The sequence below is a fragment of the Schistocerca gregaria genome, chromosome 1 (genome assembly GCF_023897955.1).
Source record: "Schistocerca gregaria isolate iqSchGreg1 chromosome 1, iqSchGreg1.2, whole genome shotgun sequence".
NCBI classification, from domain to species: domain Eukaryota; kingdom Metazoa; phylum Arthropoda; class Insecta; order Orthoptera; family Acrididae; genus Schistocerca; species Schistocerca gregaria.
In genome coordinates, this window is record NC_064920.1 from 961,568,581 (window position 1) to 961,593,598 (window position 25,018).

Sequence of the window (25,018 nt, forward strand, 5' to 3'; positions counted from 1 at the left end):
TTAGTGGAAGGAATTTAAGGCTTTCCTATTTTTAGTTAGCTGGTAAAATAACGTCGAAAAATCAGTTAAGTTTACCATTGGAAATTTTATTCTACTCACAAAACATTGTTTATAAATTGCACTATTGATAAAAGGAAATATTTCAATACTGGATGGTAAAAATCAACTGCGTTCATCAAAAATGTGAACGAATATTCCCTGAGTGGGTTTCCAAGTTCTACAATGGATCGAAGGATGACCTATGCCATATCACATCTATAATCTAGGTTTAAATTAGGTTTCACAAGAGAGAAAACTATCAAAATGGTCTACAGTGACCCTCAATTATCTTTAATTACTTATCTAACTTGTCGTAAATTACAGTGGCTGATGCGGCTTCTCAATAATTATATAACAGAGAAATCATCGCGTTTCAGATTTTTACTTCAAGTGGCAAATGTGAACACCATGAGCTTTAATTTACGATCGACACTAGTATTACGCAGAAAGGGGGTGTAACAGATGAGACTTCTGCAGTTCTGAGTGAAGCTTTATGCGCTGTTACACGGCATTGCGTGCGTTCATTACCTTGTCGGTTTTCTTCAGGGGGGCAGCGGCCGGCGCAGCAGCCATCCACCTCGCCGTCTCGAAACTAACTGACTTCTCCTAACTTCTCCGTACTACCATTTACAGAAGTTGGTTTTAAAAAAACTTTCTGGCTGTGTTTTCATCTGACCAGTCAGGGTCTCAATGTTAACCTTAAGCTCCGCCTACAAAAATTCTGTCTATCCAATGAGAAACGTTATACTTTTCGTGGTTGGGCAATGTTTTGAAAGTTTGCAACGTAACAGAGACGCGAGAAAGTCTCACGCTAAAACTAGCAGCTGGTGTGATCCTTTTAGCGTGATCGTAAGATGTATACTGCTCTTCTGGAGGGCTCTATCTTTTAACATGGGCTAGGGGGTGGTCCTAACGTAACAGAGACGCGAAAAAGTCTCATGCTAAAACTTGCAGCTGGCGTTGTCCTAATGGTTAGCTGGCGACGTGGGTGTCCAGTCCGTCCCTTATAGTAGGGCCTTCTAGCTTAACACGGTTCTTCTCTCGGCTTCTGTTCTCGCTTCTCCCCTCGGAACTGTGTCTGTCTCACGGTGGGAAGGTATGACATGCATTTAGGCATTCTTGTGTTAGTCTGAGGTATTCCATTTGCTCACTCGTTACTCATATTACTTTGGTTAATGTAATGTCACGATTTATTCGGAACTATGTGACATACTACTGTATTTGCTTGTCATGTCAGTGTTTTCATGGAAGGTGTTGGATTTGCCTGACACCTTACAAACATCATGGGTAACATGATGACAGAGTTGCAGCAGTGTGTTATGGCACAATTAATGACAGCCTATATACCCCCCGTAATGGGCGACCGATGGAGAGGTCGGCAAACGGATGTTCGGAAGTATATACAAAGTTGTTTGTTTTCTTCGCAAAGGGCGCCTACAAAACAACCAAAATTCCTTTACAAACATTGCCAGAAGCTACAGTATCATTCAAAAAGTGGTCTTAGAACTCGTAGTGCGCTTTGCCCAAAATAATCAGGGTAATAAATCTGTACTGTAAAGTCTTTATCACTTTTCCAAGTACCCAATTGAGTACCACTTGCGGACACAACCGCGGAAACTGTCCCACTCGCGTTTGTCAGTCACTTGGTCTCGCCGTTCGGCAGCCCCGACTTACTAACCAAGGCTCAAATGTTATATTAGTTTCACTCGTACAAGTTTGCAAAATGCTTCAATCAAAAAATGTCGGACAACACCCTTTCACCGTAAAGCCAACTGGCGCCTGGAGCAAGTGCACAAAACTACTGAGCGAATGCTATCGTATTATGCAGGGGAGACTCAATTAGACTGGGACAAGTATGTGGGTACTTGCCCCTCAGTGTACAATAGTGGTGTTCATACGAAGCATTCTATGGGAGATCCAAGAATTCAGCTTCTGAGATTGACATATTGCCCCCTGACATCAATATAGGCGAAGTGAATGGGTAGCCCGCCGTCACACAGTCATTTGGACCAGGTTAAACATAGTAACTTCAGAGCCACACAAAAACAGCTAAACCTAACACAAAGGCGCTACATTGCCTCAGTATAAACCCGGTGATTTGGTATTGCTCCGAAATCCCCTGGTAAAAAAGAGACGAACTAAGAAGTTTACTCCTCGGTACGAGGGACTCTACCTTTTAGTGTGGATCCCCTCGCCGGTGAATGCCGAAATTCAGTTACCTGATGGCACTACAATAGTACACTTTGATTGGCTAAAGTCGTATCACAGCCCAGCTGTACCGCCTTAAGCAGAAACGCCTGCTTCTACCCTAAAAGTCACAACGACGGGTAAAGGTATCACCATGACAAAACAGAAAAAGAGGAAAGACAGGGTGTTACCACAACATCCTTGCTATGCTTTAAGAAATAAGCATCACTACGCCCTGAGGTACAGGTACTAAATGAGAAAGATGAAGTGACAGGTATGTAGCAAAATAGAACAAGAAATATATGTATCATTTAACCATTTGTTTGTATCTGTAAAATGTATTATGCACACAAATTTGAGCGCAGCAGAGATGCACGCTGTACAGCTAAAAATAAATGAATAAATAAAACAGTAAAAAAATTGCAAGGGTTGCTTGTGCTCTTTTATGCTTCTAGGTGTCTGAGGCTACAGTATAAGTCATAGTGTTAAGCATCAGCAGGTAGAGCAGAGAAAAATGATAAGATTCAAGTCATGAGAACCAAACCGAGCTAATTAGTAAAAGCTCTTTCTGATGTGGCAAATTACTGCAAGTTACAGTAAAATGTGAAAGTATAGTAAGTTTGTGATATACCAGTCACAAGTCATATACCAGTGATATACCAGTCACATTACCTACCACTTACAGTTGGTCATGAACAGAATAGCTGAAGAGAATAAGTTGTTACGAATTCGCGGTAATTATGTAGGTTCAGGCAGAGAAAAGATCTCCACCAAACACAGAGGAAACAGAATCAGTTTTCATAATGCCACTATAAGTGAAATACACCCAAAATGCAAGAAAAGGCCTCTCAATTTCTTAATAGTAATAAATTTCTCAGAAACATATATGGTCGCAAGACATGAAGAACACAAGTTATGCACGAAAGTCAGCCAGAAACTACTTCTTGTGCCATAACCTGAACACCTACAAAATGCAGAGCAAGCTAACTGCCATCTCACTCAATGTTATTACTGCCACTGAATAGCTTAAGACACATCGATCTCGCGTTTGCAAGTAACGACAGTTAACAGTAAACAGCTGTTTTCTCTTACTACAACGCTTCATGCATAGTACAGTTTTACCTCATAACAAGAATTACGAAATGTTTTTTCAGTCAATGGTATACATTGCCACGAGCGAATTGGTATGTATACCTACACAGAGTGTAATACAAATGTAACACGTTATCCATTACCGTCACTCCTGAAGTTAACTAATGCTATTTACACGAAGATGAAACAGTTCATCAAAACACCCAACGTTTTGTACAACACTAAAAACTTATATGAGTTGAGTTAGAACCATACATTTAAAGAAAGACATTGTTATTAATTATTTTACACTCATATTTCGCACATTGAGGCATCAATTCAAATCCACGTAGGTTTAAGATTGTGGATTGTTATCTGGTCGTAAGGAAAACTTATCATAAAACAGGAAATTAATGAATATCAGCTTATTTTCGTCAGCTTAGAGGCAACAGAGCCATAAACATGTCACTAAAGGTTTCTACACCGTAAGATCATAACCGACTGCCTGGTAAACGTCATTCCATCCTTCTTATAGAAAATATTAAGGAAGTTACAAGTTGAAAAGGCTAGCCGCTATAGCGACCGACGCCACATTGCCACCTGTGTGGATAAGTTCGAATGCATGCTGCTCCCCACCACTAATTCAGCGTCACTTGGCGGCCATCGCTCTGACGTCGAACGCCCCCAGCTGTCCGTCCGCGTGACCACTTGCTGTTCACAACGACCTGCACACATGGGTTTCTGTACTAACCGGAGTATTCCAGAAATAATACCCACTATACTCCAACCTAGCAAAGAATTATTAAAACATGAAACTAAAACATTAAACCAACTTATAAAATAAATGACTACACATTGGCGTAATGACTTAATTAAGTGTAACGTTAGATGGTTCAGAGCTGACCTGAAACCATTCTCCACAATCTAACATATCAATCGTAACACGAAAACTAGTGCTAACAGCTTTCAGGAGATAAAGGAAAATATTTCTAGCTTCTCACGCAACCTGACTGCCTTCTGTGATTGAAGACGCAGAATCACAATGGATGTATTTTTGAGTAAACACAAGTACACTATCCCTATTAGGAATTTTGGTTAACACATCCCGAGAGATTTGGCCATTTTGTCTGTCATTTCAGCAATAGTGACTAACGGAGATCAGTATTTTAGCAAGGGCCTACTACGATATGCATTTTCTTCATCCTTGCTATATCAGAGAGAGACAATATAATACGCCAGTATAGTTCAATCTTGCGCAAGTAAACTTACTCCTAATAGAGATTTCAAACTAAGCAGAAATTGCACATTAAACTACAAATACCACGAAGTCCTATTCAAGATACAATGTAATACACGTTATTGATTGTGTTCAGTAATGCTTCACTCAAATTAGGGCGACAACCGCCATTTATTTTGTAGTTGCAATCACGCTATGAGGACGTGAGCATCTAAAAGTGACATGTATAACCATCTTACCAATCTGCTGTATTTACAGTCATATCCTTACGTCACTAAATATAATTGAAGCAAACGACAAGTTTTATTTATCTAATGACATCAAAAGATTATCGAGTATTACAAATCGCTATTGATTCTACCACTGCACTAACGAGCTAGACGCATTTTCCAACATTTCTCAGCTGCACGAATATGTATGTCATAAAGGTGAACACGTGGTGTTGAGATAGCGTCTGTAAATCATAATCAGAAACGTCTTCGGTCCCGGTTCGAATCTCGCACCTCCATAAATTTTGACTGATAATCAGCATTGGCGGCCGAAGACTTCCGGTATAAAAAGTCACCCTTATTTTGCCAACGGCCTTGTCAAAGAGGGCAGAGGAGCCGACAGAGGTTCAGGGCACTATCTTGTCATAGGGGTGGGAAACTGCCCCTGAAGGCAGAATAATCAAGAAAGATCAACGGCATGAGGGAGCAGAAGGCAGTGAAAACCACTACATTAAAGGCACGTAACGTGTATGCTCAAGACATGTAGCCTGTAATAGAAGAAGTGTCATGATGATCTCTCGTGTAGCAAAATATTGTGGAATAGTGTACCATTCGGATCTCCGGGAGGGGACAGTCAAGGGGGAGGTTACCATGAGAAGAAGGTTGATAACGAAATAATAACATTCTACGAGTCGGGGAGTGGAATGTCAGAAGCTTGAACGTGATAGAGAAAGTAGAAAGTCTGAAAAGGGAAAAGCAAAGACTCAACCTAGATATAACAGGGATCAATGAAGTGAGCTGGTAAAAAGACAACGATTGCTAGTCAGATGAGTATATGGTAATGTCGACAGCAGCAGAAAATGAAATAACGGGAAAAGGATTCGTTATGAATAGGAAGGTAGGGCAGAGAGTGTGTTATTGTCAAACCGACAACGATAGTTTAGGTATACATGCCGACGTCGCAAGCTGAAGATAAAGAGATAGAGAAAGTGTATGAGGATATTGAAAGGGTAATACAGTATGTAAAAGGAGATGAAATTCTGGTAGTCCTGGGGGACTGGAATGCAGTTTTAGGGGAAGGAGTAGAAAAAATGGTTACAGGAGAATATGGGCTTGGGACAAGGAATGAGAGACGAGAAAGATTGAGTTCTGTAATAAACTTCAGCTAGTAATAGCGAATACTCTTTTCAGGAATCACAAGAGGAGGAAGTACGCTTGGATAAGGCCGGGTGATATGGGAAGATTTCAATTAGATTACATCATGGTCACACAGAGATTCCGAAATCAGATACTGGATTGCAAGGCATATGCAGGAGCAGACACAGACACAGATCACAACATAGTAGTGATGAAGAGTAGGCTGAAGTTTAAGACATTAGCAAGGAAGAATCAATACGCAAAGAAGTGGGATACGGAAACACTAAGGAATGACGAGACACGGTGGAAGTTCTCTAAGTCTATAGATACAGCAATAAGGAATAGATCAGTAGGCAGTACAGTGGAAGCGGAATGGACATCTCTAAAAACAGTGATAACAGAAGTTGGGAAAGAAAACAAGGGTACAAAGAAGATAACTGCGAAGGAACCATGAGTAACAGAAGAAGCACATCAATTGGTCGATGAAAGGAGGAACTACAAAACTGAGAAATACATAAATAAAAGCCGCTGAGAAATGAAATAAGAAGGAAGTGCAGCAAAGCTAAGACGAAATGGCTGCATGAAAGATGTGAAGAAATCGAAAAAGAAATGATTGTCGGTAGGACTGACTAAGCATACAGGAAAGTCGAAACAACCTTCAATGACACCAAAAGCAAGGGTGGTAAGATTAAGAGAGCAACGGGAATTCCCCTGTTAAATGCAGACGAGACGTCGCATAGGTGGAAAGAATACATTGAAAGCGCCGGCCGGGGTGGCCGAGCGGTTCTAGGTGCTACACTCTGGAACCGCGCGACCGCTACGGTCGCAGGTTCGAATCCTGCCACGGGCATGGAAGTGTGTGATGTCCTTAGGATAGTTCGGTTTAAGTATTTCTAAGTTCTAGGGGACTGATGACCTCAGAAGTTAAGTCCCATAGTGCACAGAGCACATTGCTGTCCTGAGAGAAACTGAAGAATTATTACATGATCTGCTGAATTGAATGGTCTAATGGGTACAGGGTATGGATTTAGATTAAATCGAAGAATGACGCAGGTAATGAGAAGTAGTAGAAATGAGAGAAGCGTGAAACTTACACTACTGGCCATTAAAATTGTTACACCAAGAAGAAAGGCAGATGATAAACGGGTATTCATTGGACAAATATATTATACCAGAACTGACATGTGATTATATTTTCACGCAGTTTGGGTGCATAGATCCTGAGAAATCAGTACCCAGAACAACCACCTGTGGCCGTAATAATTGCCTTGATACGCCTGGGTATTGAGTCAAACAGAGCTTGGATGGCGTGCACAGATACAGCTACCCATGCAGCTTCTACACGATACCACAGTTCATCAAGAGTAGTGAGTGGCGTATTGTGACGAGCCAGTTGCCCGGCCACCATTGACGAGACGTTTTCAATTGGGGAGAGATCTGGAGAATGTGCTGGCCAGGGCAGCAGTCGAACATTTTCTGTACCCAGAAAGGCCCGTACAGGACCTGCAACATGCGGTCGTACATTATCCTGTTGAAATGCAGGGTTTTGCAGGGATCGAATGAAGGGCAGATCCACGGGTCGTAACACATATGAAATATAACGTCCAATGTTCAAAGTGCCGCCAATGCAAATAAGAGGTGACCGAGAAGTGTAACCAATGCCACACCATACCATCACGCTTGGTGATACGCCAGTATGGCGATGACGAATACACGCTTCCAATGTGCGTTCATCGCGATGTCGCCAAACACGGATGCGAACATCATGATGCTGTAAACAGAACCTGGATTCATCCGAAAAAATTACGTTTTGCCATTCGTGCACCCAGGTTCGTCGTTGAGTACACCATCGCAGGTGTTCCTGTTTGTGATGCAGCGTCAAGGGTAACCGCAGCCATGGTCTCCGAGCTGATAGCCCATGCTGCTGCAAACGTCGTCGAACTGTTCGTGCAGATGGTTGTTGTCTTTCAAACGTCCACATCTGTTGACTCAGGGATCGAGACGTGGCTGCACGATCCGTTACAGCCATGGGGATAAGATGCCTGTCTTCTCGACTGCAAGTGATACGAGGCAGTTGGGATGCAGCACGACGTTCTGTATTACCATCCTGAATCCACCGATTCCATATTCTGCTAACAGTCATTGGATCTCGACCAACGCGAGCAGCAATGTTGCGATACGATAAACTGCAATCGCGATAAGCTACAATCCGACCTTTATCAAAGTCGGAAACGTGATGGTACGCATTTCTCTTCCTTGTACAACGTTTCACCAGGCAACGCCGGTCAACTGCTGTTTGTGTATTAGAAATCGGTTGGAAACTTTCCTTATGTCAGCACGTTGTAGGTGTCGCCACCAGCGCCAACCTTGTGTGAATGCTCTGAAAAGCTGATCATTTGCATATCACAGTATCTTCTTCCTGTCGGGTAAATTTCGTGACTTTAGCACGTCATCTTCGTGGCGTAGCAATTTTAATGACGAGTAGTGTAAATATTACAGTTCAATTGTAATACATTACTGGAATCCTTTGATGCTGCTCCGTGGCACTATGGCAAATACCACCAAGAAAAGTTCCGAATCTCGAACGTTTTCAGTGTCGAATACGTTGTATTATGTATTATGATAAATATGTACATTCAGTTCTGCCTTCAGTTTGCTACCGATCAACAATATGGTCCGATGTTTTCAATAAGCTCCCAGGTGTCGGTGCTGTAGTCATTGGAACTGAAACCGGTCATGTATGTCGATTAACTTCATTAAGTAGAGCAACAATTTTTTTTCCGAAATCAGGTTAGTTTTATTCAGGATGCCAATGCACCATATTGTTTCCCACTCTTTTGGCTTCAAAACGTTATTTTCCGACATAATCTCCGTTCAATGCAACGGCTTTACGTCCCCTTACTGGGAGGACCTATATGCCAGCATAGCACCAGTGAACAGTTCGACGGCGGAGCCAACGCCGTTCTGCATCAATAACCTCCCCATCATCCACGTATTGCTTCTCACAGCTCACCCGGTTGGCCGTGCAGTCTGACGCACGGCTTTCCGGGCGGGAAGAAGCTCCTGGTCTCCGGCACGAATCCGTCCTGCGGATTTCTGTCGAGGTCCGGTGAACCGGCCAGTCTGCCGATGGTTTTTAGGCGGTTTTCCATCTGCACCGGCGAATGCGGGCTGGTTCCCCTTATTCCGCCTCAGTTACACTATGTCGGCGATTGCTGCGCAAACAAGTTCTCCACGTAAGTGTACACCACCATTACCCTATCACGTAAACATAGGAGCTACACTCGTCTGGTGTGAGACCTTCGCTGGGGGGCCCACCGGGGGCCGAACCGCACAATAACCCTGGGTTCGGTGCGGAGTGTGTGAAGTGGACTGAGGTAGTCGTCGTCGGGTTGTGGACCACTACGGCTTCGACGCGGACGGAGCATCTCCGTCGTTTCTAGGTCCCCGGCTAACATGCAATATAAATAAAATACAATAGTGCTTCTCACAAAGTGGATTCTTCATTGGACCAAACAGATGGAAGGTGCGAGATATGGGCTGTGAAGTGGACGACGAAGAACAGTCCAGTGCGGTTGTGATTGTGTCAGACGCCTCTCCCAATGGTTCACCGTGCTTTTGTTGGCTGCCAGGTATCCGCAGATATTCTGCAAGCGCTTCTTAATATCTGTGACTCTCTGGTCTTCCATGAAAAGAAATTCAATTACGGCTCTTTGCTTGGATCGTACATCCATACAGAAGCCATACTGAAGGTTGTGAATAGCGTCGCCACCTATCGGAATTTCATGAAAGTATAGGGGCTGAAGAAGGAATATTCCACGACGTCCCACAATAGATTCCCGATTTTTTCAAAGGAAATTGATTAGGAAAAAATGTGTTCCACTACTTACTGAACGCTCCTCACAACATGTGACCAAACAATTAATTTCTATAATGTAATTTATTATTCGTACTATACACTTGAGTAAAGTAAAGTCTTTATTACAGCAATTTTTCTATGGCTACGCTGCCATTTGTTCTTCACATGATTACCCGGTGTTTAAAATCCTTGTCGAAATTGGTGAACTTCAAGGTGACTATAATTGTGTCTGTTTGAGTCAACTCTCTCCCTCTCTATCTCTCTCTCTCTCTCTCTCTCTCTCTCTCTCTCTGTCTGTCTCTGTCTCTGTCTCTGTCTCTCTCCTGACTTATTCCACATACATAGATATGGTAATACCGCACTTTGCTTGCGCTCATATACCTCGACGTTATGGTGACATCGGCCATTGTGATTTTCGGAGACGTTCAACCGCATAGTGTTTGTCTAAGCGCTACACTGAGTTTGCGATTTATTCCGGCTACTATTGTTTCGACAGCGTCACTCGGAGTTCATATAAGCGTCGCAAACTTGTCAGACAGCAGTTACAAGCGTTCGAGACTCCAATGCCTCTGTGAGCTGCACTGTTGTGTTTCCGCTGTACTGCGCACTCCATCATTCATGTGGAACTTCTCATCGTTCGCAGTTTCAACCATTGAAACCACACAGGTACGGCACGCATGTATCTGATGAATCAATGGGAGAAAGGACGACGGGATTATCCGTCGAGCGTATGTATCTGCAACTGCCATGACTGCTTACATTCAGTGAACTGCAGTGCCCTCACTAAATGGTTCAAATGGCTGTGAGTACTATGGGACTTAACTTCTAAGGTCATCAGTCCCCTAGAACTTAGAACTACTTAAACCTAACTAACCTAAGGACATCACACACATCCATGCTCAAAGCAGGATTCGAACCTACGACTGTAGCGGTCGCGCGGTTCCAGACTCAAGCGCCGAGAACCGCTGGGCCACCCCGGCCGGCTGCCCTCACTAACGAATGGTCCAGTCCGACATGTCGAAACCTATCCCTTAACCTTTCACACAAGTTGAAGACAAAAAATGTTAGCTTCCGAGGCGCACTGCAAGCATTTTTTTAAATGTTAAAGTTGCTCACTTTTGCCGCACGAAGTACCGCTTATAACAGCGGTTTGTACACTTTTTCTGTCTAGAGCACGAATCGGCGAGTAAGTAGGCGCAGCTGTGACAGCAGATCGTAACGCCACGAAGTGTGGCGTCTAAGGTGCACGTGAATTTCAAGCAGTTAAACCATACCAGAAATGTCTTAAATCATTAATTTTTTGAATAACTCGCTGCTCATATCGACGATTAAAGTGTTGTATGTATAATTGTTACACAAGTGACTAGCAGAGGAAAGAAAATCATGGCAGTGTGTGATGTTACATTGCAGATGACTGCTTTCAATCTGGACTTCTATTTATTAACATTAAACATTTTTAATATCATTTGTAGCGCAGTTCTTATTATAATTTTTGAATAATGTATATTTTGCCAGCAATGAAACAGTTTATTTTGTATTCCCTGCAGTCGTCACAAAAATTCGAAGTGTCTACTGGATGATGAAAACAAACATTTTCCTTACACCAGGCACACTCGTTAAATGGAAAATTAAATCATTCCGCCATTTCGCAGCAATTACTAGTTTCATTTAAACAGATATGGAATGGAGTAAAAAATCGTGGTGGCCATTGTTCAGCTTATTTTGCGGTGTAGAAGGCACACTTTATCAAATTCGTAAAATGTGATGCAAATTGGCAGTGCAGAAATTATTGAAATTTAACAATGCTGTTCCGCCGATAAACCTCTTGTGACAAAAAGGTATTCGAAATATTTCCTGACAATCTTCTGAAAAATGCTTTACACTGTTGAATATTTCTCTTATCAAGAGGCTGCATCGTACGAATCGATCCACGTGGAATATAAATTACATTATAAGTATTTTCTCCGTCCTCATAAAGAGAAGGGTGTCGTTACGTTCATGCCAAGACCACAATAAATACAATGAATTATTTTCTGCAAATGGTAAGAAGACGTTTCCGATTGAACATAGAAAATAATACTGTCCCATTTTTCCAGATTTTACTACATCGATTACAAGGATTTTGCAAGTGACAGTTTCTTTTCAATTTTTGGTCCTAATTTGCCTTGATGCTCCTGAAGAAATAAATAAAGCTACGGAAACAATAATAAGAGCAGTTGTAAGTCTTTCGAATAGTTTTTCTTTCATACTTCCGTGAGTTTCATTTTGGCGCATATTTCGTACTTCGTGAATGTCGTTTTTCTATTTATACAATTCATGTTCATAATTTACGAAACGAAACCGGCTTTGCACACTGCTTACGTTCAAGAATTTTCTCCATCCTTCGTATAACCAAAAAATTTACATGTGTTCTTTCGACTTCGAAGGAACTCTGTTTCTGTTCTTTAATTAGCACAAAAATCACCTTTCTGATCACAGTTCAAGCAGTTATTTCCTCTATTTCTTCACAGTTTCTTACGAAATGTCGACATCATTGGAATGACTGACCTAGAAATTAACTAACAATAACACATGTATGTTCTAAGGAGAAGTAGGTTTTTTAGATTGCATACTACGCTCTTCGTAGTTTATCTTTACAAGATTGAAAACATTAAATGGATGTCACGTTACAGTGAAACACTGGAACCTACACAAAGACATACGATAAAGGCAAGCACATGCCAAGAAATCACAAAGAATATTAATTCAGTTTTATCTCAATTAATAACACTTGGCGGCAATGAAGATTACTGTCGATCGCGTCAGGCCATAAGAACTCCACAGTTACACCAAAAAACGGTAGCAGCATGCTTATAAATATATTTAATTGCCTATGTCTTTGTTTGTATCCGATATATTCTATTCATGACGAAATCGGGCAAATATTTACTGTGTTTTAGAAAGCACAGAGACATTAGGCTACTGGCCTACTTATGTTTGCTATTCCTTTGCTATATGTTTATTTAATTTGTTTAAGTATTTAATAATGTATGTTAGAGCGTGTTTATCGTCCATCCATAGGAATATTTATTTAATTTCAAGTTATTTAAATGTAACTGCAGTATTTTGTATGTGTTTAAATATGTTTGTGAGTGGACGTTGTCTTGGAGATATGGAGGGAGTGCTCTAGCCAATCACAGCGCTCGTTAAGAGTGAGACTCTATGGAAGTGGGGGAGGAGGACGGTTTCCGGAGAGGACATGGAGACTTCTGAACAGTACGGGACTTGGAGAGTGTGGAGCTGTTTGCGCGTGGTCACGGCAGATACAAATACTTCGTAGTGCCGACTTGTGCACTTGTGAGATTTCCGTGGCCTCTGCAGTGAGGGCATAGTACGCGTTTGGAAGTGAATATCTCGCGAGCTATGTTGTTGTTCATAACTAATTACGTGAAGTAGGAATCTATTGTTTCCCTGTTTTTCAACTTGTATTTTATTTAATTGCTGGACCGTCGATACCAATAAGTGTTTTGCACAAATATACCACATTCTCAAAAGTACTTCTACTATCGTACTCATCATTTAACGTCGTTGAGGTAGTACCTGCAGGTTTTATTTAATTGCAATCTTTCATTTATAAATCTTTAACCATTCGACCCATATGTATATTAATATTGTATACTGTAGACTCAGCAGAATTTGGCTTGTAATGCAGAAACTACGTATCCCAGCTCATAAACTAAGAAACCAGCCAAAATGTTTTGTATTTCTACTCTGAGACTGACGGTACATAGTTGAGGGCCACCACATCACACACTTGATTTATTAATTTGAAAGCCCGCAACCTCGGGTGTATAAGTGCTGTCGACTGACGACTATACTGCCTTCAACACTGCAGCAGTGTCGCCATATATTCCTTAGATGTCGTGAGCAACGGTAGTGGACGCAAGCAGAACGCCAATATGTCATATTTAGTGATGAGTGGGCTACCAGCATGCTCGTGCTTGGGCAAGACGAACACGCCATCTCAATCGAATACCTTAAACAAAATTCGAGCTTGATTCAACATGTTTCCGGGCGATTTTGACGAATCAAAAATATGCATCTATATGTGATCCCCCAGCAACCTGTACTCTGCCACGGCGAGGCACATCTTCACACTGGCATTCATTCGCGAATGTTGAAGAAGAACTGCGTATGATCTTAGAGTAAATGCGTAACAAAACTCCAATGAGATAGCATATTGCTTGGCGTGGTTAGGATCTTTTACGACTTCGTGCTGCGATGGTCTGACTATAGTGTTCGATAACATTCTCCTCCACTGTAATACTGAAAGAAGCTGTCATTTTGTTTGTAGTGAGCGACGTTTAGATATGGTGAAACAGTCAGGTGTTTCAGAAATGCTGCCTGCAGCTTCAGCCAAACGGGCGACCAGCTCTTCTGGAGAGTCTTTCAGTGACTCGTACACCTAATTTTTCATTCCCTCCATAAAAAATAACTCCATAGAAATCAGATCAGTAGAATGTGGTGGCCATGGTATTGGTTCACCCCACCCAAAGCAACAACTGGGGAACATTGTCTAAATGTTCTGTGTCATCAACGGCAAAGTGTGGTGGGACTCGTCATGCTGGAGCCATAACAGTTGCTGACTACTAGCGGGACGTTGTCCAGCATTCACAGTGGTATGTTCTTGGAGAAAGATGGTGTAATTTTCTCCACTAGGGCGTGTTAAGCGGAAGATATGGGTCAATCATATGGTCATGAACAACACCAGCTAATACATTTATGGAAATTCACTGTTGATGTTGTAACACATGAGCTGCCTTAGCACATCTAGAGGCACTACACCAATGATAAGTGTAAAACATGATGAGCAAGTAATAAATAGGATGATAACTTCAAAATTCGTAGGGGTCCATATTGAAGAGAATTTAAATTGGGAAAACACCTTCTGAAAGCCCCAAAACAACTTATTTCAACCACATTTCCGCTTAGAATCGTTGAGAATCTTGGGGAGAGACAATTCTGTAAGTTGAGGTATTTTGCATATTTTCATTCAATAATGTTATATAGAATAATGTTCTGGGATTACTCATCTGTAAGGAAAAAAGCCTTCATTGCGTAAAAACGTATGCAAGCAATCAGTGTTGCAGCATAACCAACATATTACTCCCGTCATTATGTTAGTCAGAGTGAAATTTTGTGCAAAATCCCTAGATTAATAATTGTACCTAGGGAAGTAATTTCTAAGTTATATATTTAACTTCGCTTACAAACACTTATCGGTCAGTTCTTACGGAAATGGCCTGCCCACAGTTAGTTTTGGAGGGTTAAGAGAAATTTTACGCCTTGGGGTTTTGCACCCAGCCATAGTTGTTGAGACTGTTGAATTGTGAACGTTGTCCTAAGGCAAGCCGAGCGTCAAACCATTCAAGCAAGTGAGTTAACGGTTCACCTATGACTTTCATGCCACACAACAATAACTTAACAAATTTGTATTTGCCATATTTTACACACTACATCTACAGTTAGAAAAGTCAAACTGCAATCATATAAAATTCTTGATGTCCTCTATCTGCATGACAGGCGTTGTAATGCGCAGATGTGCATTCAACGTTACGGCGGTGGTTACCCGCATTACATTGATGTTATTGTATCAGCATTAACAAAATCCGAGATTTTACTGACTTATCAAAGCTGCTGACACGCCAACCCAACTTATGAATGCAGGTGTATCAGTTTCTACAACTCTCGCACTGACAAACTGAATTTATTTCATTAACTTTAGTTGTTAAAAACGCTCCTGAATAAACTAGGAAAAGAGTCAATACTTAAATTTTATAATATTATAACCATAACTTCACTGCTGTGTGGAACTGACGTATGGATCTTAACGAAGAAATAATTACAGAGAATTGAAGCGGCAGAAATCAGATATCTAGAAGCTATGGCATGATACAGATCAGAAGAACACAAGAAAAACGGTGAGATGAGGAAGGATCTGCATGTTCTAGGAATAGCAGGAAAGATCCAATAATATATAAACAAAGGGTAAGTCCATTTACTACCCATAAATCAAAGCCAGATACATAGGTAAACATATGACTACAGACCCAGTGGTAGAAAAAGAATATAAAGACTAAGAAGAAAATGGTGCGATACGCTTTAAATTTCTCGGTTTCGGAACAGACAAACATATGTAACCCCAAAATGAATATTATAATGATGATAATAAAAAATTTAACTGTAACATTATCCCCGTTAAACGATAACGCAGTTCACAGAGTAATTATTTATGTACTAATGTAGTTATTATTCACTCTAGAGTTTAATGCTGATGGTCGTGTTTCTTCAATCAATATGAGCATAAAACTTTCAATAGTTATGTGAATTACATTTTCAACGCCTTCTACAACTGCTGAAACTAACTTATTTTTCTGTACTTCAAATAAACATATATTTCAAAACGTTTGGGTGAAGGAAAGGAAATAGAACGAGAAATAGGAATTGAAGACATATCGTTCTTTAATTAAGGGGATTATATTAAAAATCATCGAGCCATCGATCAGTAAAAAATATTACTACTACAAGCCTTTTAGTATGTCTAAATTAAACCTGTTCTTGTATAAGATTCAAACAGAAATAGGAAAGATGAGAGACACTAGATCGCGTGTTGAGAGAGAGAGAGAGAGAGAGAGAGGAGAGAGGAGAGAGAGAGGAGACACGGAGGTGGAAGAAGTGTGACACATGAAAGGAGAGAGAGTCAACTATTAATATCATACCCGTATCTGAAGGGCACTTTTAACCAGATCCACATTTCCCTCTCATTTACACGTTGAATTCTACCATCTGAAGCCTACGATTGTTTGGTATTGTTATAATTTAGTCAGTGAATGTTTCGCATCGAATAATAATGAATAATTTATTTCTGTGGAACATTGCTTCCGACCATAGAACACAAGTCTCATAAGATCAATATCCTTTCCATGTAACCCTAAGGTTGAAGCAGATTTACAGAGTTATCATATCCTTCGTTTACTTTCCATGCGAAAAATTCACGTTATCTAATCGAAAATGAGGAATTGACCAAGAAATCGATTGTGTACCTTCCTTAGCAACTACAGTGATATTTGCCTTAATTGACTTGGGGAAATCCTTTGAAAAATAAATTTTGAGTTCAAGATCGGGAAGAGAAGGAAAAAAAAGCAGTTAAGTGAGACAAGTCGTGGTTCTCGGTGTTAAATAAAGCAAACTGCTCAAACTCATTTGGGTAACAAGCCCCAGAATGCATATCACCTGTCGGCAGTATATGATAGCTGCTAGTCAGTTAAGAAAAGACATTTCAGTATTTTGTGAAAAAAGCTTTAATACCGAATCACCTGTTTACCTCAAAAGACACTGACAAAATGAGGCACACATATTACGCAGAAAGAGAGCCAACTTTCACCAAAGAAGTAAGCGTTGACTGTGATCTACAGTCTGCCGTTAAACAGCGGCAAATTCAACAATGATCACTGGCATGAAGCTCCAGAAGGCTATGGAAAGCACTTAATTAAAGACACGTAATCTGCATCAATAGGTCATGAGCCTGTAATTGAGAAAGGGCCAGAATGATCTCTCCATTGGCAAAAGATTCCATATTAGCAACCCGCCCTCACCAATTCGAATCTCCGGGAGGGGATTTAGAAGAGAGAGGCAACCATAGCAAGGAGACTGAATAACTAACAGAAAAAAAATGCGGAGCCTGGAACGTGACAGGGAAGCTATAAAATCTGAAAAGAAAAATGCAAAGGTTTAATGTAGGTTCAATGAATGTCATTTAAGTGAAATGGAAAGAAGCTAAGAATTAATGGAACCGCATACAGGATAATGCCAAGAGAAACAGAAAATGGAATAACTGGTGTAGGATTCGTTATGAATAGGTAGGTAGGGCAGAGTGTGAGTTATTGTGAACAGTTCGGCGATAGGGTTTTTCTCATCAGAATCGACAGCAAACCAACGACAGTAAGAATAGAAATAGAACGGAGAGTTTTCCCAGAACAAGTGCTCGGAAGCGGTAAACCTGTAAAAAATTTCATCTTTTAATAATCAACATACTCTACAAAAACCACAGAAAATTCCGGAGCAGACTGTGGTCCGACGTTCCGTAATCACATATTCCATTGTAAGACTTACCCGGGAGCAGATGCAGACTTGGATCAAATTTATTGATGATGAAGAAGAGGAAAAGTCTGATGGCGTAATAGAAGAAGAAATGACAAACTGCATGTAAGACATATTGGAGTCAAAAAAGCTTTGGAAGACTAGCGATCAAATGAGTCGGAATTTCTGGAGTCATTGGGGGAAGTGGCACCTAAACGACTATTCAAGTTGGTGTTACAACCTGAGACGAGAGATACAGCAGATTTTAGGCAAATATTATCCACATAATGTCGAAAATAACGAGCTTCAAAATGGCTCTGAGCACTATGAGACTTAACTTCTGAGGTCATCACTCCCCTAGAACTTAGAACTACTTAACCCTAACTAACCTAAGGACATCACACACATCCATGCCAGAGGCAGGATTCGAACCTGCGGTCGCGCGGTTCCAAAAAATAACAAGGGCACTTAGGTTCGTACAATCAGCTTAACATCTCATGCATTGAAGCTACTGAAAAGAATAATATACAGAAGAATGGAAAAGAAAATTGAGCATCTGTTAGATTTCTAGCAATTTGTCTTTAGGAAAGGACAAGGTATTAAGGCGCTATTTCTAGCAAGACTGAAGTATAATCAACACAGGTTCATAGGATTTGTCGATCTAGAAAGAGCATTCGACGGTGTCAAATGGTAGAAGGTGTTAGAAATTCTGAGAAAAATAGGAGTAAGCTGTGAGAAAGTACGGGCACGCGTATTCAAATACAGAGATATGCAAAGAAGCAAAATACGACGCTGCAATCGGCAACACCTAAATGAGACAACAAGTGTCTGACACAGTTCTTAGATCGGCTATGTTGTTACAATGCGTCGATATCAAGATTTAAGTGAGATTGAACATGGTGTTATGGTCGGAGCACGAGCGATGGGACACAGCATCGCCGAGGTAGCGATGAAGCGGAGATTTTCGCGTGCGACCATTTAACGAGTGTATCGCGAGTATCAGGAATCCGGTAAAATATCAAATCCCCGACATCGCTGCGGCCGGAAAAAGATTCTGCAAGAACAGGACGAACGACGACTCAAGAGAATCGTTCAATATGACAGAAGTGCAACCGTTCCGCAAATTGTTGCAGGTTTCAAATCTGGGCCATCAGCAAGTCTCAGCGTGCAAACCATTCAACGAAACATTATCGATATGGTCTTTCCGAGTCGAAAGCCCACTCTTGTACTCTTGATGATTGCACGACACAAAGCTTTACGCATCGCCTGGCCCGTTAACACCGACAATGGACTGTTGATAATTGGAAACATGTTGCCTGGTCAGACGAGTCTCGTTTCAAATTGTATCGAGCGGGTTTACATGTACGAGTATGGAGAGGCCCTCATGAATCCATGGACCCTGCAGTCAGCAGGGATGTGGCTCTGTAATGGTATGGGGCCTAGGACTTCTGATACGCCTAGATACGAATGTGATAGTTGACTTGTACGTAAGTATCCTGTCTCATCAACTGCATCCATTCATATCCATTGCGCATTTCGACGGACTTGGGCAATCCCAGCAGGACAATGCGACGCCCCACTCGTCCAGAACTGCTACAAAGTGGCTCCACGAACACTCTTCTGACTTTAAACACTTCCACTTCCACTGGCCACCAAACTTCTCAGACGTGAACATTATTGAGCATTCCTGGGATGCTTTGCAAGGTACTGTTAGAAGACAACTCCACTCCCTCGTACTCTTCCGGATATATGGACGGCCCTGCAGGATACACAGTGTCAGTTCCCTCCCGGACTACTTCAAACATTAGTCGAGTCCATGACACGTCGTGTTGTGGCACTTCTGCTCACTTGCGGAGGCCCTAAACGATATTAGGCAAGTGTACTAGTTTCTTTGGCTCGTCAGTGTGCAATACGTTCAACAACCAAGAGCGAACAATGAGACTGGAACACCATGAACGAAGATCCCGGATTAAAAAGAGTGGAAGACAGGGATGCAGCCATCCGCTCCTATTGGTCAGCCTGCACATCGAAAAAGCATGACGGAAATAAAGATTCAAGGGTGGGATTAAAATTGAGGGTGAAATCATACCGATGATAAGATTCGTTGATGACATGTTATCCCCAGTGAAAATGAAGAAGAATTGCAGGACGTGCTCAGTGGAGTGAAGAGTCTGATGAATATAGAGTAAACCAAAGAAAGACGAACATCAGAACTGGTGACCAAGACGTAGATGAAGTGAAGGAATTATGCTGCCGTGGAAGCAAAACAACACACGTCGGACTAAGCAAACGAGAACATAAAAAGTAGACTAGGACAGGCAAAGAGGGCATTCCTGGCCTAAAGAAATCGACTAATATAAAACATTGGCCTTAAGTTGAGGAAAAAGTGTCTGAGAATACACTACTGGAGCACATCACAGTATGATAGTGAAATATGGACTGTGCTAAACCGAAAAATAAGAGAATCGAAACATTTGAGACGTAGAGCTGTAGAGAGATCTTGAAAATTAGGTGCACTGATGAGAGAAAGAATGAAGAGATTCTCTGTAGAATCAGCGAAGAAAGAAACATATGGAAACATTAAGAAGGGACAGGGTGACAGGACATGTGTTAAAACATCAGGAAATAACATCCACGGTACTAGAGGGAGAAATAGATCGATTTTATTGATCAGGCTTTTATTTTTCGATACCAATCACGCCACTCCTTTTACACTAGATCGCGTGTTTTTTTTACATGTGTCTCACATTTTCTTTCCGCATATAAAGCGTTTTACTCTGTCGCTTCAGAGGTGATTACCGAAATCAACTGCCATAATTCTTTGCCTCACGCATCAGACGTTACAAAAGTTGGCGACGCTGACCTTGTAGCTGAGCAGGTGGTGTACCACGCAGGACAGCGTGGCTTCGCGGCCCACAGGCACCGTCACGTTGCTGATCGTCTCCCCGAACTGCGGCAGGTCTGCAACACAGAGAGCCACACCATCACGTCACTCAGCGTCCCCCAGTGTGTCATTTCAATAACACGACAGAAAGAAGGTCAGCATAGATCGAAATAACATGTCTATTTTATTGCAAATATTATGACGGATGCTGACCTTCCTTCTGTCCTAGATTACATCAAGGTCGTGAAGCAGAGTAATTCCTATGGAATCAAACCTGATTTAAATAACAGGTAACGCCATGGTCTCAAACACCAAAACAATGGGCAGAGAGCTAAGTCATAAAGAGTGCAATGCAACAGGCAAGGCAATGCAATTATAAAAATTATACTCATATTTAAACAGGAAGAGAGAACAAAAAATTTTGTAGGAATTTAAAGGACATCGAGTCACGTGTTATGTTTTATTATGATGACCAGCTTCGACCTTTTATAAAGGCCATCCTAAGATCTTTACTTACTGCGAAGTACAGCTCATTATGAAGGAAAGATTTAGGGCAATATGTCCTACTGAAACTTCCTGGCAGATTAAAACTGTGTGCCGGACCGAGACTCGAACGAAGTAAAGCTGTGAGGACGGGGCGTGAGTCGTGCTTGGGTATCTCAGTTCGTAGAGCACTTACCCGCGAAAGGCAAAGATCCCGAATTCGAGTCTCGGTCCGGCACACAGTTTTAATTTGCCAGGAAGTTTCATGAGCAGCACAGTTCACCACTGAATCACTTCCATCAATTCAGCCATGGCTCATTTCCTATTAATTAGGTCAGTTAATCCGAGAATGACCTGTATCCAAGATCGAAACTGGTAATGGTAATAAACATACCAAATAATACAGAATATGTCTTTCTTCATTAAAATTACTGTTGCTCACAGTTTCTGGAGACATCATTTCTTTAGTTACGGTATACGCAAAACACTGTCAGCTAAATTTATTATTATTTCGGCATCTTGTGCAGCATATATAGTTTTGATTTCTGTTACAGTATCGTTTGCAGGCAAGCTTCACAATAATCGTGAGATATCGCACCAACACAAATGCACTAACTATGGCGTCACCAAGCCCTGCCTACATGGTGCCTTTTTAGTAAATACTACAATTTATAAACCACCTGTTTACAAAATCGTGTGTTGAAAAATACTGACTAGAACTAATTAGAGAAGAAAGAGAAAAATCAGCAGCAAGATCATTTCGGTGAAGATCATTTTGGCTCCCGAAAATATTCACAAACACTCGAGGCAAAATTTACTCTACGAAGTATCTTAGGCGATAGGTTAAGGGAAGGTAAAACTAAATTTGTAGATTTAGAGAAAACTTTTTCCATTGTTGACTGGAATACACCTTTCCCAGTTCTTAAGGTAGCAGAGATATAATACACAGAGGGAAAAGTTACGTACAACTTATGTAGAAACCAGACTGCAGTTAGAGTCGAAGAACGTGAAACAGAAGCAGTAGTTGAGGATATAACGAAACAACGTTGAATCGTATCCAGATTTATACCGTCCGTACACTGAGCAAGCAATTTAACAAATCAAAAGGAAATTTGGAAAGGAGTCAAAGCTCAAGGAGAGAAAATAAAAACCTCGTGTAATTAATATTTTCTGGAACAATGTCCTAGGGAAAGAGCGATCTTAGGTATATGAATAAAAGTTTGCCAAAAATAGTCTTGATGATGATGTAAGTCTATTGATGATGTAATTACAATAGATCGAAACCGGTCACCAGTCTAAATAAAGTATTTATGCGATCAAGTCTATTTGTAGCAAAATTTTATTGAGAAACCTTGTTGTTTGTCAGTAATATTGTAATTCTGCCAGAAACAGAAAAGGACCTGGAAAATCCTCCTATTGTAGTATAAAGTGAGCTTAAGTGTAAGTATGTAAACTGACCACTTTTCCCTGTGGGCAGAGCAAACTGGGCCACGGGCAGAGAAAAGGAAAAATAAGATCCAGATGATTATTGTGTGACACTATTAATAGGAAGAAATTGTGAGTTGAAAAAGATAAACATTTATAGAAAGCAATGTACGAGAGATAATACTGGAATATATTGGGTTCATAGCGTTTTTCAACGAGTTTAATCAACAAAATAGTAACACAAAACAGAGCGTAAGTAATATATTCTCCTTCACTACTTAAAACAGTCTGTCCGGGGCCATTTTTCATTTCTTCAAATCACGTGGTTTTCAGGGGAGGAAATTGTCGAGCAATGTTCGGTGCTCAGTTTCATCCAGAATTGCCTTGAAGATTGTTCGATGCAAGAAAGTAAAAATCTGAGCGCGCAAGATCGGTTGGATAGGGTGGATGCTGAATGACTTCCCAATCAAACTCCTGTATAGTGTTTTTTGTCAGTCTAGCAGAATGCGAGCAGGTTTTATCGCTGAGAAGCGTCGCTTCACGCAGTTTTCCTAATCGTTGTTCTTGGACAGCGTCTGCAAGACGTGTCAGTTGTTGATAATAAGTGACATCAGTAACGGTTACACCACGGGGAAGCAATTCGTGGTAGATCAAACCGTCGTTGTTCCACCAGATGCATAACATTATCTTTTGTAGATGCGCGCAGGTCTTTGTACTTGGAGTTGCTCCTTTGTTTGGGCTCAACCATTCCTTTCTTTTTGTTATGTTAGCATAGATACACCATATCTTGTCGCCAGTAACGTTACGGGATAGGAATGGTCGGTGTTGTTCACGAGCCTATTGATGATAAGCAAACAGAGATGTACATACGGCCACCAGCTGATTTTTGTCATTTTTGCTTATAGCTTGCGATACCCATACTCACGATTTTTGAACATTCACCATGGCATGCAAATGTCGTACGTTGGTGGAATGATCACGGTTCATTACATCTGACGTGGATCACTGTGGATTAATGTGTTTAAACGATCTTCATGAGACCCCAAAGACCTTTCCGAACGTGGAGTGTCACTTATGTCGAAACGACTTTCCTTAATAACAGCCGTGCTCTATCCAGTGCCATTATCTCTAAACATGGCCTGTTATTCTCCATGTTTAGAACAAGCGGTAAACATTATTTGTGTTTTACTGTAAACCTAATTCACAGTTCTGCGTAAATATAAGCTTAGACGTCTGCGGCTATTGTCACATTCCACAAGATTTTTATGTGTTTGTGACCTTCTTCAGGATGTCACTTGCAACAGGACCGTAACATCGGTAGATTTACATATTGACGGTGGGGTCACAAACCCAGAAAAATCTTATTGAAAGTTCTGACTAAGTTAAGCGCATACATTAGTTGTAATGGAATCATGTTTGTAGTTACGAGTATAATAGAAGACTACAATGGCAGACACGATCTTCTGTTATTGTCTGGCAAATAAAAGCAATCTTGCCTGCGTTCTGTAAGCTGAATTACAGCCATAACAATGACAGAATAAGGTGGTATCATTTTTTTGCTGCAGTCTGTAGGTCGTTTGTAAAAGCAGGAAGAAATGCGTTGCGCAGTAGCGAAAATAAACAAGTGCTCTTAAAGTATGCATTTTAGAGCTGATTTCTTCTCTTTTTTGCCCATCCTACTACCTCTCAAAATATATGATACTTTTTTAACTACCTGTGCATATGAAACTATCTTAACGCAACTAAATCTATAGTTCTTTTGATAAGTTTATTGTATAATTGTAAATTTGTAGCAAAATAAACATGCTCACTAGTCCGAAGCTATAAAATGTGATTCTCAAAGTGGACATCAAATATACTTTGCGTTATGATAACTCATTAAAATATCTTTGCATTCGATGAAGTGTCACTACAATTGAAATTCCCCGTATTAAGGTATTTTAGTCATATATTAGTGCGTAATCGTGTATACGTGGAAACATTATATCGATGCGATTTGCCAATGTTAGTCGTGATTCATTTACAAACACTTGATGATCCTATTGTGTTACTTTCTGAATTCCAATATCCGTTACTTCCCTTCACTCTCCCTTAAAAACGATAAAGTTTTGCTAATGTCTTCTATATGCGTGCCGCCCTCTCTAGAATTCTTGTTCTCTCATATACCTATAACATTCTGAAAATTAAAAAATGAGTAACGCAGAAAACATAACAGTTAAGTATATAAAATAAAGCAACCCATAACTGAAAGATGCAGAGCGAGAAAATTGTCATTCTTGATATTTGTTTCCAAATACATAAAAAAATTCATGAAGATGAGTGATATTTTAATACATAATTTTCTCTATCTGCATGGCATATTATTTCTA

The 25,018-nt window shown here is 40.8% G+C and overlaps 1 protein-coding gene across 1 annotated transcript in view; it reads right to left on the bottom strand.

Annotated features, from left to right (window-relative positions):
* LOC126310273 (lachesin-like) overlaps positions 1–25,018 on the bottom strand; it is a 1,180,447-nt gene that overhangs the window by 728,932 nt on the left and 426,497 nt on the right. The window contains exon 2 of the mRNA XM_049992111.1: positions 20,721–20,818. Coding sequence (XP_049848068.1) covers positions 20,721–20,818 — 98 coding nt within the window. The remainder of the gene's footprint in view (positions 1–20,720; positions 20,819–25,018) is intronic.